This window comes from Carassius carassius, chromosome 2, assembly GCF_963082965.1.
Source record: "Carassius carassius chromosome 2, fCarCar2.1, whole genome shotgun sequence".
Lineage (NCBI taxonomy): Eukaryota > Metazoa > Chordata > Actinopteri > Cypriniformes > Cyprinidae > Carassius > Carassius carassius.
In genome coordinates this window covers 12,426,883-12,443,475 of record NC_081756.1, presented here as the reverse complement: position 1 = coordinate 12,443,475, position 16,593 = coordinate 12,426,883, and the positions used below count along the sequence as shown (strand labels likewise).

The window sequence follows — 16,593 nt, the reverse complement described above, 5'->3', positions numbered from 1 at the left end:
ATAGATGATGACTGTAAAAGCCAGTGTTTACTTTAGAGAAGATGAAATACCAGGAAGAAGAGATTGATGGTAGAGTGGAAACAAAAATAAAGAACATGGTTTCTCTCTGTCATTCAGTTGCACGTTCAGTGAAAGGCCACAAAACTCAATGCATTTGAAAAATTAATACACACAAAGTAAGAAAATCCAAGAATGCACTGTAAAGTTTTTTTTGTGTGTGTGTTTGTGATTTTTAATCAACATTTCTTCAAAGGAATGTATTAGTTGTTTAACCCTTTTAAAGGCATGTTTGCAGGAGGGAAAACAAGAGAGCGATCGTGAGGGTGGGAGATGGAGGGATGGACATGGAAAAGAAAACAGCACACACAAACATGGTGGTTTACAAACGTCTGAACACATCACTGGAGAGGAATGGAGGTCTTTAAAGTGGCCGCCACCCGCTGGCTATTGGCACAGAGAAACACGTACACACAACCGAAGCGTTCTCTAAAAAAAAATACACACTTTGTTGTTTCGTCCCCGCTTGTGTCTGCGTACAGAATACTGGTCCCAGCGCTTGTGGTGAAAGCAAGTGCACGAAGAACTGCTCGATGTGAAAGATAGAAGATGGACATTTCTGAGGTCAGATGATCGATAAATGAGACCTAAAAAAGGAAGGATGGTGAGCAGAGAGAGTTTGTGTCTCCTCGTGTGTCCTCTGTGATCCGAACGCAACAGCACACCCTCTGCGTCAGTCCGTCCATCTTTGAACGATGTCCATGTGTGTTTCAGACATACGCACACCTGCACGCACACACGTACACACAAACGTATCCAAGTCCATGTGCACAGGGTCAGAGACATGGCTTACACTGATTGATTCAGAATTTGAACAGAAATCGAACGCTTAAATATGTATGAAACAGCCTACGAATACAATAGCGCCGAACAAACGTAACACCTCCACATTTTAGGCAACTTGATATTGAAGTAACAAAATCCAAATTGGCGTGTAAGAAGAAAACATCAATGTGACAGGAAAACAATGTCGTGTTTCTTTTTTCTCACAGTCTTGATGCACCAGAGTGACACAAATCGAAATGCTTTTGAGAGACAAATGTTGAAGCTTTCTAGGCAGATTGAAAACAGTAACAGATTGTTCAAGTCCCAACGTCAGTCTCAAATCACATCTGCAAAATAAAACCACCAACATATTTTGATATGAATATCTTGTTATTATGTGCATGTATGCAGTGTATTTCTTAGCGATAACATTCTTTTACACACATACAAAACACACTGTGACAATTGCAGTGAAACAAGGCCAGAACTATATTCTTTGCAAGTATGTGGTAGCTAATGTTTGGTCAACACATTGCAAATGGAAGAACGATGTGACTTGCTAAGTTTAGCTTTTTTTGGAATACTATACTAGCTTACTACTTTTGTTATGGCGTCCTGCACATTATATGTGGAGGGGAAAAACTGACAACAGATGAAGAAATCCTATGATTTATTGATTTGTGATTAATTTGTCCGTCCAACCTCCCCACCACCTCACTCTCATGGATGGAGCTCTGTACTTACTATTTCTGCCATTTAAGTCATTTTCCTCTGCTAATTAGCTAAAGCTAGTCAAAGGCTGTATTTGTAATAGTATACTAGTTTATTAGTATGCCGGGTGCTTTAGCTAACGTTTCAAAACAGCATAAGTTAGAAATAGTACATGCCATATGACAGACATTTTAAGAGTAGTATCCTATTCCAAATTCAGCCATTGACTAACAGCAGCTAACTAGCTTTCTAAGATTCTCTCCCAAACTGTTGATCTGCCATGTTAGAGAAAACTGACCATACAAGATGACAGTTTATGCTAATATGTCCTGAGAATGCAACTGTTCTAACACAAGCGTTTATGCTCACATATTTGCGTAGAGTATTTTTCAGGCCGAAAAGAGAGATTTTCATTGGCACTTACAGAGAGACACACACACACAGCTAGTTACAAGGCTGCATGATTGAATGTGTGTATGTGTGAGTGTGTGTGTGTGTGAGAGAGAGAGAGAGAGAGAGAGAGAGAGAATGTGAAAGAATAACGCTAATCATGGCATTTGTTGAGGTAACCAGCATATATGCCCAATCAGAATGGCTTTTGATTGTGTTTTGGAGCTGTTCATGTGTGTGTGTGTGTGTGTGTGTGTGTGTGATGAAAATCTCCACAAGAGCTATTCTGTGTGCCATGGCCATCAAGTCGTTCTCCGTGTGTGTGTGTGTGTGTGTGTGTGTGTGTGTGTGTGTGTGTGTGTGTGTGTGTGTGTGAACATGTCTACTTAATTGAGACGTGTCCCATACTCAAGAATTTGAAATGAGTCTATAAATATTTCCACCTCACTTCGTGTGGACAAAAAAGAGCACTGTGTGTCTGGAAAAGAGTAATTGTGTGTCCATCTATCCTGTTGTCCGTCTGAGAGAATGAGTTTCTTTCTTCCCCTCATCTGTCTCTTTGTACCTCAGAAGACCATTGGGCCCAAATCTGCGTCTTCCACAGCTTCAGACGAGTTTATTAAAAACCTTTCCATCCCTCTCTCTCACTCTGTCTCTCTTCTCCTTCAATCAGCTTTTGACTTTACTTCTCTCCCCCCACCTCCCTCTCCCCTATTTTTTTTTCTTTTAATGTGTGATTCTTCCATAGTTTCACAGTTTTACAAGAAGTTTCCTTGCTCGTGCTTTTGCTTTCACGACAGGCGGTGTTCGCATTTTTTCTTTTTATTTCACCCCATCCTATTCTTCCCTCCTTTCTGTTTTTTCCCCCTTTTTTTCCCAGCGTCTTTAAAAAATAATGATAAAAAAAAACCTTCTCGGATTGTTCTACCTCAACACATTCACAAACAAGGTCTAGCTTCAAAACTACATCAGAGTACAAGGAGTTATAAAAATATATGTGTAGGAACGACATTTATCCTCCTGGGAAAGAGGAAAATGAGGGGGAACCAGACAAACTCCGTTTATGCAACAGCAACAGAATGAAAGCATTAAATTAATTTACAACTCAAAAAGGGAAAGAAACAAGGTCAGCATGTCATGAAAAACTGGGAAAAATTAGGCCTAGCAAACTGTAACATTACATGAAAAGGAAATCTAAAAATTATTTTACTGAGTATTCATATATAATTATAATCTATTGTGTTGAAAGCGATAAAAAAACCTTTTTTGATGTTCGCTCATATTTTTGTATTTTGGTTTTAAAACAGTCTAACAAACATACGCGCCCATGCTCACGCTAACACATTTACTCAAACACACACTCATTCACGCACAAAAACACTCGCGAGTTGTACTGAAGCACACCAGTCGCAACATGTGCAACAGCAGTGCCGGAATATTTATCCTACACACTCACAGAATACACACGTTATTAAAATATACAAGATTCTCCACGCCACTACAACTCCACCAATCAAACACATGGGTCCTAGATCACGTGACTGCAGCCCTGTGTGACTACTGGCTGAATCAATGGCCCCTCCCCCTTTCGAAGGAGTTTAACACAAACTAGACTGCTATTTGTGAGTAAATGTAGCATTCAAAGTCAAAGTTGTCTGTAGGTTTGGACTGGTTGAGTTTTCTTTTTGTGTGTTTATAGTCTCAGTTTTTGCAAGTACATCAGAAAAAGTTTTGATGCTTGTGCTCCATAAAGCCCCCCCAAAAAAGGAGTTCATGTTTTTTTTCACTTGACTGAATCACTCCAGGAGGTCTTCTCTAGCTTTAAGAATTTTCCCCCCATGTGGGACATCAGAGAGAGGGAGGCCCTCACATCAGGACATTTTCTCTCCAACAAAAGGCCGAAGTTGGGGTGAATTTGCGAAGAATTGTAACACACACATACAGACACACTCGACCACGGGCGGTCAGTGTGTCGGAGAAATGCGTGTGAAGGTAGAAGGATCTGATCTATAGGGGTGCAGACTGTGGGGGCGGGATTTAGGTCGTTGTTTATTAAGGTAGGTGTGGTCTTAGCAGATGTTGTCGGTAAGGTTGTCTCCGGTTTCTCATACTTTATAGTAGATATTGGCGGGACTCTGAGGGGGCATTTCCTGTACGATGTAGACTGGATGGCCGTAATCCCCGCTCACTTTCTCATAGTGTGGGCAGTAGGCGGAGTCAGAAGTCCGCAGCGGGATTATGATGTCGCTAGGCTCCGAGCCATTGTTGTTGCCACCTCCTACGCCCCCGACGCAGCCCCGTTTAGGTGAGGTCAGGGAGGAGAGGGAGAGGGGAGGGTGGTGTGATTCAGAATGCTTGGCGTGTCGTCGTCGGTAGCACACTACACAGATCACGGCAGTTACGAGCAGCAGGAAAGCTGAACCGCCTGCTGCACCTGCGATAACAGCGATGTTGGAGGGGGGAAGAGGGCCGTTTTCTCCACCAGGACTTCTAGGGGGAATTCTGGGATGCGTTTTGTTTCCAGCACCTGCAAAACAGAGAAAAATTGGATCAGTTCAACAGACACTTAAAGACACTCTATATATATGTGACCTACTCCATCATTTTGAGTCATTTTCACTCAAATATATTTATTTCAAGAATTCAAGAAACTTATATAAAATAATTAAGTATGGAAGAATTAAATGATTATTTCAACATCATTAATAATAATTGTTCAGACAACGGCCTCTTTTTCAGACTTTGTTTAGGAGTTTAGGTGATTTATTCTAACATATTGTACACTACCAATGAAATGTCTGGGGTAAGTATGATTTTTAATATGATAATTATAATAGTATTTCCCAATATTTCTGTATTTTTGATTACACACACACACACACACACACACACATACACACACACATATACGTATATATATAATAAGCTATGGATATTGAATGACTTTCAGCAATGCAGCAATCTGTCACACCATTTTAAAGAGTGACAAAACAAAATGTATTGTTTGTATTTACAATTTATAATATTAATGCTGTGAAAGCTACAAATTCATCAAAAATAAAAATAAATAAGCTTATAATCACATTTCTCCACAAACAGCACACATCTGCCAAAACGATAGAGTAATTCACATATACTGCTATTGCTTCTTTGAACAAACTTTGACATTAGATTAGTTTGCATAGCTCCCCTAAATTGATGTCCCTTGGCTAAACAGTTTTCTAAAGTTCATTGCTTTTTGTTGGGGAAACTTTTCTGGATTGCATGTGGTGATGACACCCGTTAGTGAGATGACCACCTTTAACTTGTTCCTGTATTGGATTGCAGACTCAGAGAAGTGCCCTCTGACACTGACATGAGTATTAGTCTGATGTAGTGGGTTCATTAGCGCTGACACATCCTGCCCTCTAGCATCGCCTTCCTCTGTCTACCTCATCATCTGATGGGCTAGTTAATGACTTTAACCAATCAAATGGAACAAATTAAATGGGCCAGTCATCTTACCCTTTGATTGGCTTGTTCGTGTCCTTAACAGATCAGACCGAACCAATTAGAGTCCTCTGTGTTCACTCAAACTGTCAGAAATCTGAATACAATTTGGAGGATGTTGTAAAGTACTGGAGTTTTCTCTGAACTCGTTGACCAGTGATTCACATCACAATGAGTCAAGGTGGATTGGGTTTTGCGCAAACATGCATGCTTTGGCACGGGCGTAAAACACGCAGTGTAAACCTGTGGTCAGCCAGCGGTCTGGCAATGGAGATGTGAACTGCAATCATCAGACCGTTGAGTTGAAAAATAAAGATGAGGGGATGAGTATTTGGACACAGCATTAAGACCTGTTCACAAGAAGTATGAAATAATGGTTCAGTGACAAATCTCAGACAAAAGGTCTATTCACAATGACAGTAAATTGGAAAAACCTTCCATAATCAGGCAAAGTTTAATCTCCAATATGAATAGTTTCATAGAAGCACTTGTTTTTTTAACTCAAAGTCTCTTGAGTGAATATCCAACCATGCTGGATATTTGCTCTCTGTGTGAAATTTGGCCTTTACAGCGCTTGCAGTTAAGGCCACACCATGAATTATTCTTAATATAGCAATGTTTTTTGCTAATGGAAATTGTTTATATATATAAATATTTTTTTTAACCATAAAAGCTCTTAAACACTCAGAGGATACCCCAGGGAGCAGCAGCTCTAAACGTTCTCCTCTGCATTAAAAAAACATAATAAATAACATAATAAATAACTTTAACACATAGAAACATGAGCTGTGGTTTATATGCTGCAGCTTTAAACACTGGAATCGTGTATTTAGCATCTTCTATGAACAACAGCTGAGAGTGCATTTTAATAGATGTGGGATCTATAAAGCTATATTAGTCATTTATCTTTACATAACGGGATTATGGTGTGTGGGAGGCGTTTTGCATTGGAAATGCAAGCCAATCTAAACACTGTGGCTTGATTGGGCTCTTTTGACACATGAAAGTAGTCCATATGATTGTGTGTATATTTAAAGTCTTCTAAAGCAATATGATAGCTTCGAGTGAGCAACAGACTGTTATTTGAGTGAGTTTTATAATGTAAATCTTGCTCTCTGTCCCCCATCATGTTTGGTTGTGCAGTATGTAAAACCAAGAGTGTTTGGTGAAATCAAAATAGCTGATGTTTCAGCATGTCTATGTGTGTGTGTAGTGGTGATCTCAACGGGAGACATTGAGAGCCCCTGCCGAGCATGAGAACAGTCAGAAATACAGGGATCTGAATGAAGGCCCTCTGAATTGCCCTATCATTATTCTTGACACAATTCCTCTCGTTTTCCTTCTTCAATTCTCTCTCTGTCCCTCACTTCTTGTCCTCCACCTCCTCCTTCGCTCCGTGTCTCTATGACTGTCTGTGTTATTGTGCTCATAATGACCTGCAGCCCTCCCAAACCCACCTACACCCTTCACCCCTCCAACTGATGACAGCCAGTTAGATAGATAGACAGACAGACACTCACATAGATAGACAGACAGACAGAAAGACACTCACATAGACAGACAGACAAAAAAGACACTCAGATAGATAGACAGACAGACAGACACATAGACTGAGACAAAAAGACACTCAGATAGATAGACAGACGGACAGACAGACAGAAAGACACTCAGACATACAGATACTCAGATAGATAGACAGACAGACAGGCACTCAGATAGATAGAAAGACAGACATACACTCAGATAGATAGACAGACAGACTGACAGACACTCACATAGATAGACAGACAGACAGACAGACAGAAAGACACTCAGATAGACAGACAAACAGACAGACAGAAACTCAGACATACAGATACTCAGATATATAGAAAGACAGACATACACTCAGATAGATAGACAGACAGATAGACAGACAGACAGAAAGACACTCAGATAGACAGACAAACAGACAGACAGACACTCAGACATACAGATACTCAGATATATAGAAAGACAGGCATACACTCAGATAGATAGACAGACAGACAGACAGAAAGACACTCAGACATACAGATACTCAGATATATAGAAAGACAGACATACACTCAGATAGATAGACAGACAGACAGACAGACAAACAGACAGAAACATTTTTAATGATATTCGGGTCACGGTCGGTCGGGTCCTTTGAAATAAAAATGCCAATTAAACCTTTGTCATTTATATAGTTCTAGAAACATTTTTTAAATACATAGGCCTACACTTTATTGGCTGAATAACTGGCATGAAGATGACGCACGAGCTCAGTCTGCACGTAGAGATGGAGGCGGCAAAGAAGACTGCATGGGGAGCAACGTTGCTGTTTTTGGTAATACATGATTTTGACGACTTCATTAAGTTTTGTTTAATAGAAAACTCTTTTAAAAATATTTTCGTTTTGTATAAATTGTATCTTAATTTTGATCAATGTTTTATCAGTCAGTTGCCCGTATTTAGTAAGAAGCAAATATATAGCCTAGCAGACAATGTAATAAGGCGCCAGCAGGATCACTTGCATTGCATGTGAACTAAACTCAGTGTGTGACTCCCAGATTTGAGAAATATAGGCTATATATTACAGAAAGCTTGAAATGTCTTCTTTTAAACGAAAATATTCAAACCGAAATAAATGGGCTACTCTGTGATGATGTAATCCATATGAAAAGTGCATTTCTCTCTGGCGTTCATGGCGAGTCTGCATCGTCAACTTCATCTTTGCAGCGACACAGAAAACACCAGTTTATTACTAAACAATAAAATGACTCCTTGCTTATTTTTCGAACCAGCAGGCCAATCTGGGTTGAGTGAGACCCCACGGAATGAGCAAGTGGATCGGGATATTCAGAAATGCGCTCTCCGCTCACGAGCTCTGATCGGAACAAACCCGAACCTCAATGTCTGCTGACCTTGCAGAAACATACAAATAGACATAGCCAGACTAGACTATTTTAGTACAAATTATGTGCAAACAAAGACTGTGAGTAATTTACTCATTCTATCATCCCACACTAATCATCCCCCTTTCCCTCCCATTTTCTGTGTCTTTCTTCCTTTCAGGACCAACTAAACCCAAGCAGCTAAACTAATGGCATTATAAAGTCTCCAAAACGACGGCTCTCTCCTCCTCTCATGCTTTATCTTTCCCCATGCGGCCATTACCCCCACCGTATTCTGCTTCCAGTTCACGGCTCCAGGGCCTCCGTAGAAGACACTGAATGGAGGAAAAGATGGGAAAATGAGGGGATGTGAGGAGGAGAGAACAAACAAAAGGGGTGAATATATCAAAAAGAACCCGAGTGCCAAGACGCCTGTTTCTCTCCATCCATCTGTCGCTTCCTTCCCTTGTTCCTTTAGTTAGTTCTGTTCTTTTATTAATGTTGTGTCTGTTTGGGATGAGCCATGTCCTCTTGATACCAAAGGCAGCTGTGTTTACCTGGATTTGGGTTGTTGATACGGTCCGCAGGGTCAGGTTTGGGAGATTTGGCTGGCAGACCATATGGACCTACAGATACATGATTGAGAAACCGTTTAGTAATTTTAATGGTTCAGTCAACATGCACACAGCATAACAAAAACAAATATGCTACTGTATCACAACCGTTTAAGTGATGAACTGTGATTTAAATGCAACTTTGCAATCACAGGAATAAATTGCATTTGAAAATATATCAAGACAGAAAATAGTTATTTTCAATTGTAAAAATTGTTTCACAATATTACTGTTTTTACTACATTTTAATCAAATAAATGCAGCCTGGGTGAGCATACAAGACCTCTTTTTTTAAAAATGTTTAACTATTCCAAAATTTAAGATGTTTCACACCATTATGTTTTTTCTTAGGGGCTACCGCTGAGGGATCAAACACTTTAGACAGCAAATAGACATTTCACAATCACACACACACACAAACACAGTCATCTCTGAGCTTAGGGAGAGCTGTCACACTTGTCAAAATGCCATGACAGTCTATGTGTGCGTGTGGGCACATATCAGATATCTCCAACTGAATCTGCCTTTATTTAGATGACAAACAAAACAGACGTGACCTTTCAGCCACGAAGCAGATAACAACTACAGTGAGAGAGACCAAAAGGGATTTTTAAGAAAAGTCAATAAATGTTGTGAAGAAAGAAAAAAAAATCTAATTCAAAGCCAAAGATGGAGGCTGAAAATAAAAACATCCAGGTAAATAAATACAAAATGTTTCATAGTCTTTTTTTGCTGTGCTAATCCTCTCGTATTCAACAGTGCAGAGTGATAAGCATGACTGATAAATAACTCCAAACACACAACAGTCACGAGGGGTGTACTGTTACGGCTCAGGGACTTGTGTCCACAGTCTGTTTGGGATTCACTTACCGCTGTTTTCCTGAGTTTAATAATGAAAACTAACAAAGGGCTGACAGAGATTGTGTTTGTGTGTAAACAAAAGCTATTGGTCACGAGCGTGGTCATGTGTGCCACAGACAGAAACACTTTACTGAGCCTATGTTTCTGCAAATGCAGCATCCGTAACTGTTTCAGGTGAGCAACCCTCTGGCTTTGTCTGCTGATATGCTCCCAAGAGTGTGTGTGCCGGTGTGTTACTCACTCTGTCCCACTTTCAGCACCACCTTCATGCCCTGTGTAGCACAAACTCCTCCTCTCATGCTCTCCAGCCCCTGACGCGTCCCATCTGATGTAGCTGTAAGAGAAAAGAAGAGATTTACTACTTATTATATCATACATGCAGCAATGTAAAATACATGATTTGAGACTGCATAACATATTAAGCCTTGTTTTCATATATTCCATTTTGAATGTAAGTATGAATTTTTACAGCAAGTGTAAATTTGTTTTACTGCACTGGGAGATTTTTTTCATGTTTTAATTTTTTTTGTAACATGAAAAATTCTTGTTTTAAACATTCTCTGAACACAAGTCTTGATATCTTATGCAGTGTTGCTTCTCACGTACATTTTTCTTATTTCAAGACAATCATACTTAGCACATGCACTGAATGTGCAGATCAGAAAAAGTCACGAAAGCAGAAGACTGAAACAGATGAATACGGCCTACTATTGAAAAAACGTATGTGAAACAATAGGAAGTACATTATTCTATATCTTCAATTCAATGTTTTATACTGAAAATTCTAAAACTTAATTTAGCAAGTGTCAAGCTGCTGATACTTTGGATATTAATGGGTTTTATTGTTCCTTTAATTTTGAATTCAAAATGTTATTCTTAATCCAAATCTGTGTAAAAATCTCAATACTTTTGGCAGCCTAATAAAATAATGAGTCAAGACAGACTTGTCACTATCAACATAAAAGGTCAAGTTAAGAGCATTGCATTGTGGGATACAGTATCTCACATGTACTTTTATAATGCACATTTTGGCAAATTGTCATCTGGGTTCTTTATGAACACAGAAAATGTACTCAATGTGAACAGCATTCATACTGCAATTTTTTTTTTAAATATAATATGGTGTTACAAGCAGACTCACATACAGATCTGATACTGTAGCAATAATAGTTCCTACTGACACACAGTCAGCCTGCACAGATATTTGATCTAATGTGGATTAACACACACAAATGTCACTCTGCATCATGGTGCAGGTCTAACGAGGCCTAATTTCCGCTCCCAGAGGAGGTCATTTAACATCCTAAATCGCTTCAAACTGCATCACTCACTCTCTCACTAACTCACACACACACACACACACACACAAACTTGCTTAATCCAGGGCTCCTCCAAAACAAGGATATTGATAATTATATTGGTGAGCTTCATGGACCTAAGTGGGCCAGCGATGGGCACTCCTGATATGAAGTGGGCTGCAGGTGCACGTCATGTGAGATGCATGTGGGTCGAGGCCGACGGCTGGTTACATGTGGGCCAGACACACGGGCCAAAGACAGGACAGGACAGCTTGTCCTTGGTAATAAGGTCTGGCCGTCTTAAATGAGAGAGAGAGAGAGAGAGAGAGAGACAGAAAGAAAGAGAGAGAAATAATGATCTGATGTAAGTGAGAGTGCTAGATCTTATTTACTGAGAATGGAGCGAGAGAGAGAGAGAAAAAACTGAAATGGAGGACAAACAAACCTCTGCCCCTCACTTGTGTACTATGTTATTCAGTCTTTCAAAGCCTCTAGATTCTGATTCCTTTATTTATTTAAAATCTATAACTCACTGTCAGTCTCAAATGGACTTTTTAAACGTTTTGTCCATTTCAGAAAATATACCCCTGGGCAGCAGACTAACATTCCCACCGATGACCCATGGAGGGTGTGAAAAAAAGAGACCTTCACACCTTCATCTCTCCCTCACTCATGCTCTCAGCCTCACTTAAGGAGTGCACAGTGTGTTCAGACAGGGGCATAAAAAGACAGACAGAAAGACACACAGATGGACAGACAGACAGACAGACAGATAGTGAAGGATACAGGGAAGAGCAGGAAGGTCTAGGTTAACTGTAAAGTTTTCACCCTAAAACTGAGATATTCTGAGCCATTTTGTGAGATGGAAAGAAAAGAGAGACATGGAGAGAGGGGACATTGATGGTCTCTGACAAGCTGTTACTGGTGTGATTGAGAAGAGAGACGATAGGAGGTGATGGAAAGACCAAATGTGTGAGCAGACGACAAAAAAAAAAAGTGGAAAGAAGAGTGGAAAGAGAGAGAGGGAGGGAGTCTGGTGACACGTATAGATGTGGCTCTTCCCTATAATCCAAAATGTTGAAAGGTCTTGGGGCAGAAAAATAAAGAAAAGGGGAGAAACAAAAGACAAGCAAGAACAATGGTGTTTATTTTAAGTAGCAAAGCTGTAGCAAAGCTGTAGCTGCGACTCTCCTTTAAAGATAAATGGGAGGCAGAGAGCAAAAACAGAGGAAGAGAGGGATAAAGCGGTAAAAATTTGATGAGAGACTGATGAAAACTAGAGAGGAAGAGAGAGAAAGAATAAAAGAAGGACAGGATGAGTAATTTAGACAATGATCAGCACTGATGGCGGGATGAAGAGAAATGGAGGATGGAGTGGCAGAGGAACACTATTCTCCAAGTCCCATATAACAGGAGCCGAAAGAGACGAAAGGCAGAAGTCATGAAGAAACATTGCAGTCATTTGTTCTTAATCACTATGTGCATGTTATTCACCTCAGTGTTTTATTTCTCCGGGATAAGAATAAAAACTTTCATAAAGACAGAACCTACTGCATGTCACAAAGATTCAACAGAGAAGAACTGATAAAAATAGTGAGGTGTAAAGGAAAGAAGAGTGAAAACAACAAACAAATGAAGTTGAGGAGGTTGTGTGTGTGAGAGAGTGTGTGCATCTCCCACGCATGTGTTTATGTAAAGGGTTCTGGGATGCCTCTTGTCACACTAATGATGGTGATAAAGCGCAAGTCAGTCAGACGTGTGTGTTATGTGTGGGTGTTATCCAACGGCTATTATTGTGTGTGAGTGTGTTTATGAGAATTACAGACAGTGAGATAATGTGTGTGGGGGGGGGGCGCATATTAAATGCAATTGTGTAGCATGCGTGTTAGATATATTTTCATGACAGATTAAAATTCACAAGTATATGAACATGTGTATTTGGTCATCATTTAATCACCCTCATGCAAATGCAATAAGGATGTTAGATGTTTTGCAGAGTCCATTTAGTGAATGTGAATGGTGACCAGTGGCTGTCAAGCTCAAAAAAATGACATAAATTACCATATCAGCATAATAGATGGATATGTCTTCTGAATCCGTAGTTCTGTGTGTGTGGAATATATAACGATTTTATTTGTAAACTGGAGCAAATCCACAGTGTTTAGAATAACATCAGTGACAGTAATTCATTCTCAGATTGCATGTTTAGGGAAACAATCCTTTTCAGAAAATTCCAGCTTCACGTTTCTGTTTTCATACCCTCTGGCCCATTTGCCTGCTACGCTTCCACTCAAAGTGCATATATAAACAGACTAAAAGCATGTTTTCTCTTTGTTACAGACCGAGGAATAGGTCAAAATTAATGTTCTATGTAATCGGCAGCATTCCACACGTGCTCTTCATAGACAATGAGCTGTAAATAACCCAAAATATTCCATTAAAAGTATCCAGATCTCAAAACACATCAATTATTGAGCTGCAAAACATAAAGTTAGTGTGAGAGTGTGAAATACAATGGTTTTTTTTTCTTCAGCAAAGTACTGAACCAGGAGAGATTTGCACTGCTGTCCTCAGCCAAATATTCCCTTCTTTGTCTCACACTTCATATTTCCTGAAACCAAATAAGACTCAATAAATCAGCAGCAACACATTCGTATGGTTGATTTAAACCATTAACAAAGGCTTCATAGGCAATTAAAAGAGTGCTGACAGCTAAAAAGAGAGAAGGACGGAAGAATTCACAAAAAAAGAAAATGCCACGTAAGACATGACATGACATGAAATCATAATGATTTCCATTTAACTTTATAAGCAGGAGAAACGGCACAAAGTTCTTACGAGGTACAAGCCGTTATCTACCGAAACAATAACAATTTATGAGGGAAAATGGCTGCTGATTTAGAAACAAATGCAGATTTTTATGGCACTTCTCTTAATGTTTCTGGAGCGGAGCAGTCTGTGTTCTGATTGGTCAGTTTCTGACATCCACAGAAGAGGCACAAGAATGGAGGACAGAGTCAGTGTGTGCTGTATACCACATTCACCCTGATGTGTTAGACAAGACCGCACTGTCATTATAATTGGCCTTGTGTGAGTTTATGATAAAGAAGCACATTTGAAAGCTTACAGGCTAACTTCAGATCATGTGTGTGTGTGTGTGTGTGTGTTTGTGTGTGCACGTCTTTGTGTGAGCAGGACAGATTAAGGAGACTCTTGAGGTAGGTTTGAGTATATCACACTGACAATCTTGGCAATGATGCATAACTGCAGCTCATAATGTCCCAGATGATCACATGCACACAGTAACACTAGAATGCAGTTGTCAAAAGCAAACATGTTTAAAACATAAACGACATATGAGAGTATATATAATCTTTTCCCCTCACACACATATAGGCAGGGCTGTAGCTAGGAATTCTGGGAACTCCTGGCTGTATATTGAGCTGTGCCTCCTTTTTTTTTAGCAAAATGTATGGAGATAAAACATTTACTCATCCCACCTAAACTGCATTACAAAATTGTATATTTATCAGTATTTCTCCCAGGAGACCATGGATCAAACCGAATAAAAACACTTCACATAGTTTATGAATTAAGTGTTTTTAGGTAATATTGCCGGTTCAATAAATGTTAAACTTAAATCGACAGCAGTTGAAGCACAAGTACCACAAAAAATAATTGACATGTCAATTATGTATTTTTTTAATTTTAGAGGACTTTAAAAGCATTATACACTATTGTTCATAAGTTGGGGTCAGTAAGATTTGTATTTTTTTTTTTTTGAAAGAAAAAAATGAATACTTTTATTCAACAAGGACATATTCAATTTTTATCAAATTAAACAGTAGACTGTAGACTTGTAGAAAAATCTTATTTTTTTCTATTCATCATAGAAATGTGGAGAAACTAATCAGTTTCCACAAAAATATTAAATAGCACAACTGTTTTTAACAAGAAAAAAAAATTGTGAGCAGCAAATCAGCATAATTTTTGAAGGATCATGTGACAATGAACACTGGAGTTAATTGCTTTTTTAAATAAATTTAAAACCGAAAATACTTATTTAAAATTTTTAATAGGTTAATGTTATGTAAAATGTTTTAGGTTTAAATAATATTTCATGCTGTAACTGTAGGCCTAATACATTATGTCCCCTATTAACTGCATATGTGAATATTATGTAGATATATTGTTTAAATCAAATGTATGCTTTTAAAGTACGGTAATCATAGCAGGTTTCATCCATAGTGTGTCCATTTAAATATTTAGTGTTTAGCTTCAAATGGTGTATTTGAAGACAGTTTTCTACAAATATGATTTGCATTCCAATTCTGACATTTCTAATAATTTATTGTCTGTATTTCATCTATTTCCCTCCACTTGTTACCAATGTTTTTCTGCAACCACAATGTATGTGCAAGTGACGTAACTGTGACTTCTACTCCAAATTGGTCTATACTATTGAAAGTACTAATGACTTGACTTGTATCGAACCTGCAATATTTCTCATATTCTGACATAAAATTAACATGCGGTCATTCGCACCTTTGACCCTATTAGCAACAGCCCTGCATGATCTTTCCTATACGATCAATGACATTTTCACTTGTGGCCAGTTATACACGTTTCTACCCATCCAGACAGATTACGGTCATTCCTCTCTCACCCCAAGGGTGGCACAGCGCTGCCAGCTTCTTCAGGGGGACGCGACCACAGACACGCAAGCACATATACTTCCTCTTATATACACACAGATGAAAACACACTGTTGCAAAGTCACAAAGCTGAATCCAAAGCATGCATGACACCACACGCACTGCCAGCACATACATTTCCATGCTGTAAATGGATATTGGAGTGTTAGAGCGAGTACGAGGTTAAAGGCTCCAGTGGTTGAGTACTAAGAGAAGGCTGTTACTGGAGGCCTGCCAGGAAGGCTCGTGAACCACTAGAGAGAGTTTAGCCTGTCTGACCTGTTAACCATTCCATCTCTAATACTGCTCCAGCTGCCAGCCCATCAGCCTGTATGAGTAAACACACAACACAAATAAAAACTCCAGCAGAGAGTGTCCAAGAGAAGAAAACAGCTTACGAGGGCAGAGGTAACAGAGAAAGAGAGACAGATCTGAAAAATCCCTCATCCTTTTATTCAGATAAGGTTGCTTTGAGTTTAAACAACTCTATAAATAAGCGTGTAAGCAAATAAAGCTTTTGGTGGCTCATGTAATGAGATCAGACAGCTCTAATCCTGTTCAGACTGTAAAATCTGCTGGACAGTAAATCAGCTGTGGGATCTACTGAATATCAACACCATCAAGGCTTATAAAGCCTCTAAATATATTACATAAAATACAAAACAGATTAAATTTAATAAGCTGATGGAATATGCTTGGTGCAAAAAAATGCATGATGCAGTGGTTAAGTGCAGACAAACACATTGAAACTTGATCATATTCCCTGTCATCTTTTAAATAAATAGAAATCAAATGTAAAATATATATATATATATAT

General features: G+C 39.0%; 1 protein-coding gene across 1 annotated transcript in view; it reads right to left on the bottom strand.

Moving 5' to 3' along the window:
- Positions 1-2,269: 2,269 nt before the first annotated feature.
- The window catches only part of LOC132103133 (ephrin-B3-like), a 63,202-nt gene continuing 48,878 nt past the window's right edge, over positions 2,270-16,593 (bottom strand). The window contains exons 3-5 of the mRNA XM_059507978.1: positions 10,026-10,118; positions 8,867-8,935; positions 2,270-4,450 (exon numbers count right to left, since the gene is read on the bottom strand). Coding sequence (XP_059363961.1) covers positions 4,029-4,450; positions 8,867-8,935; positions 10,026-10,118 — 584 coding nt within the window. The 3' untranslated portion in view covers positions 2,270-4,028. The remainder of the gene's footprint in view (positions 4,451-8,866; positions 8,936-10,025; positions 10,119-16,593) is intronic.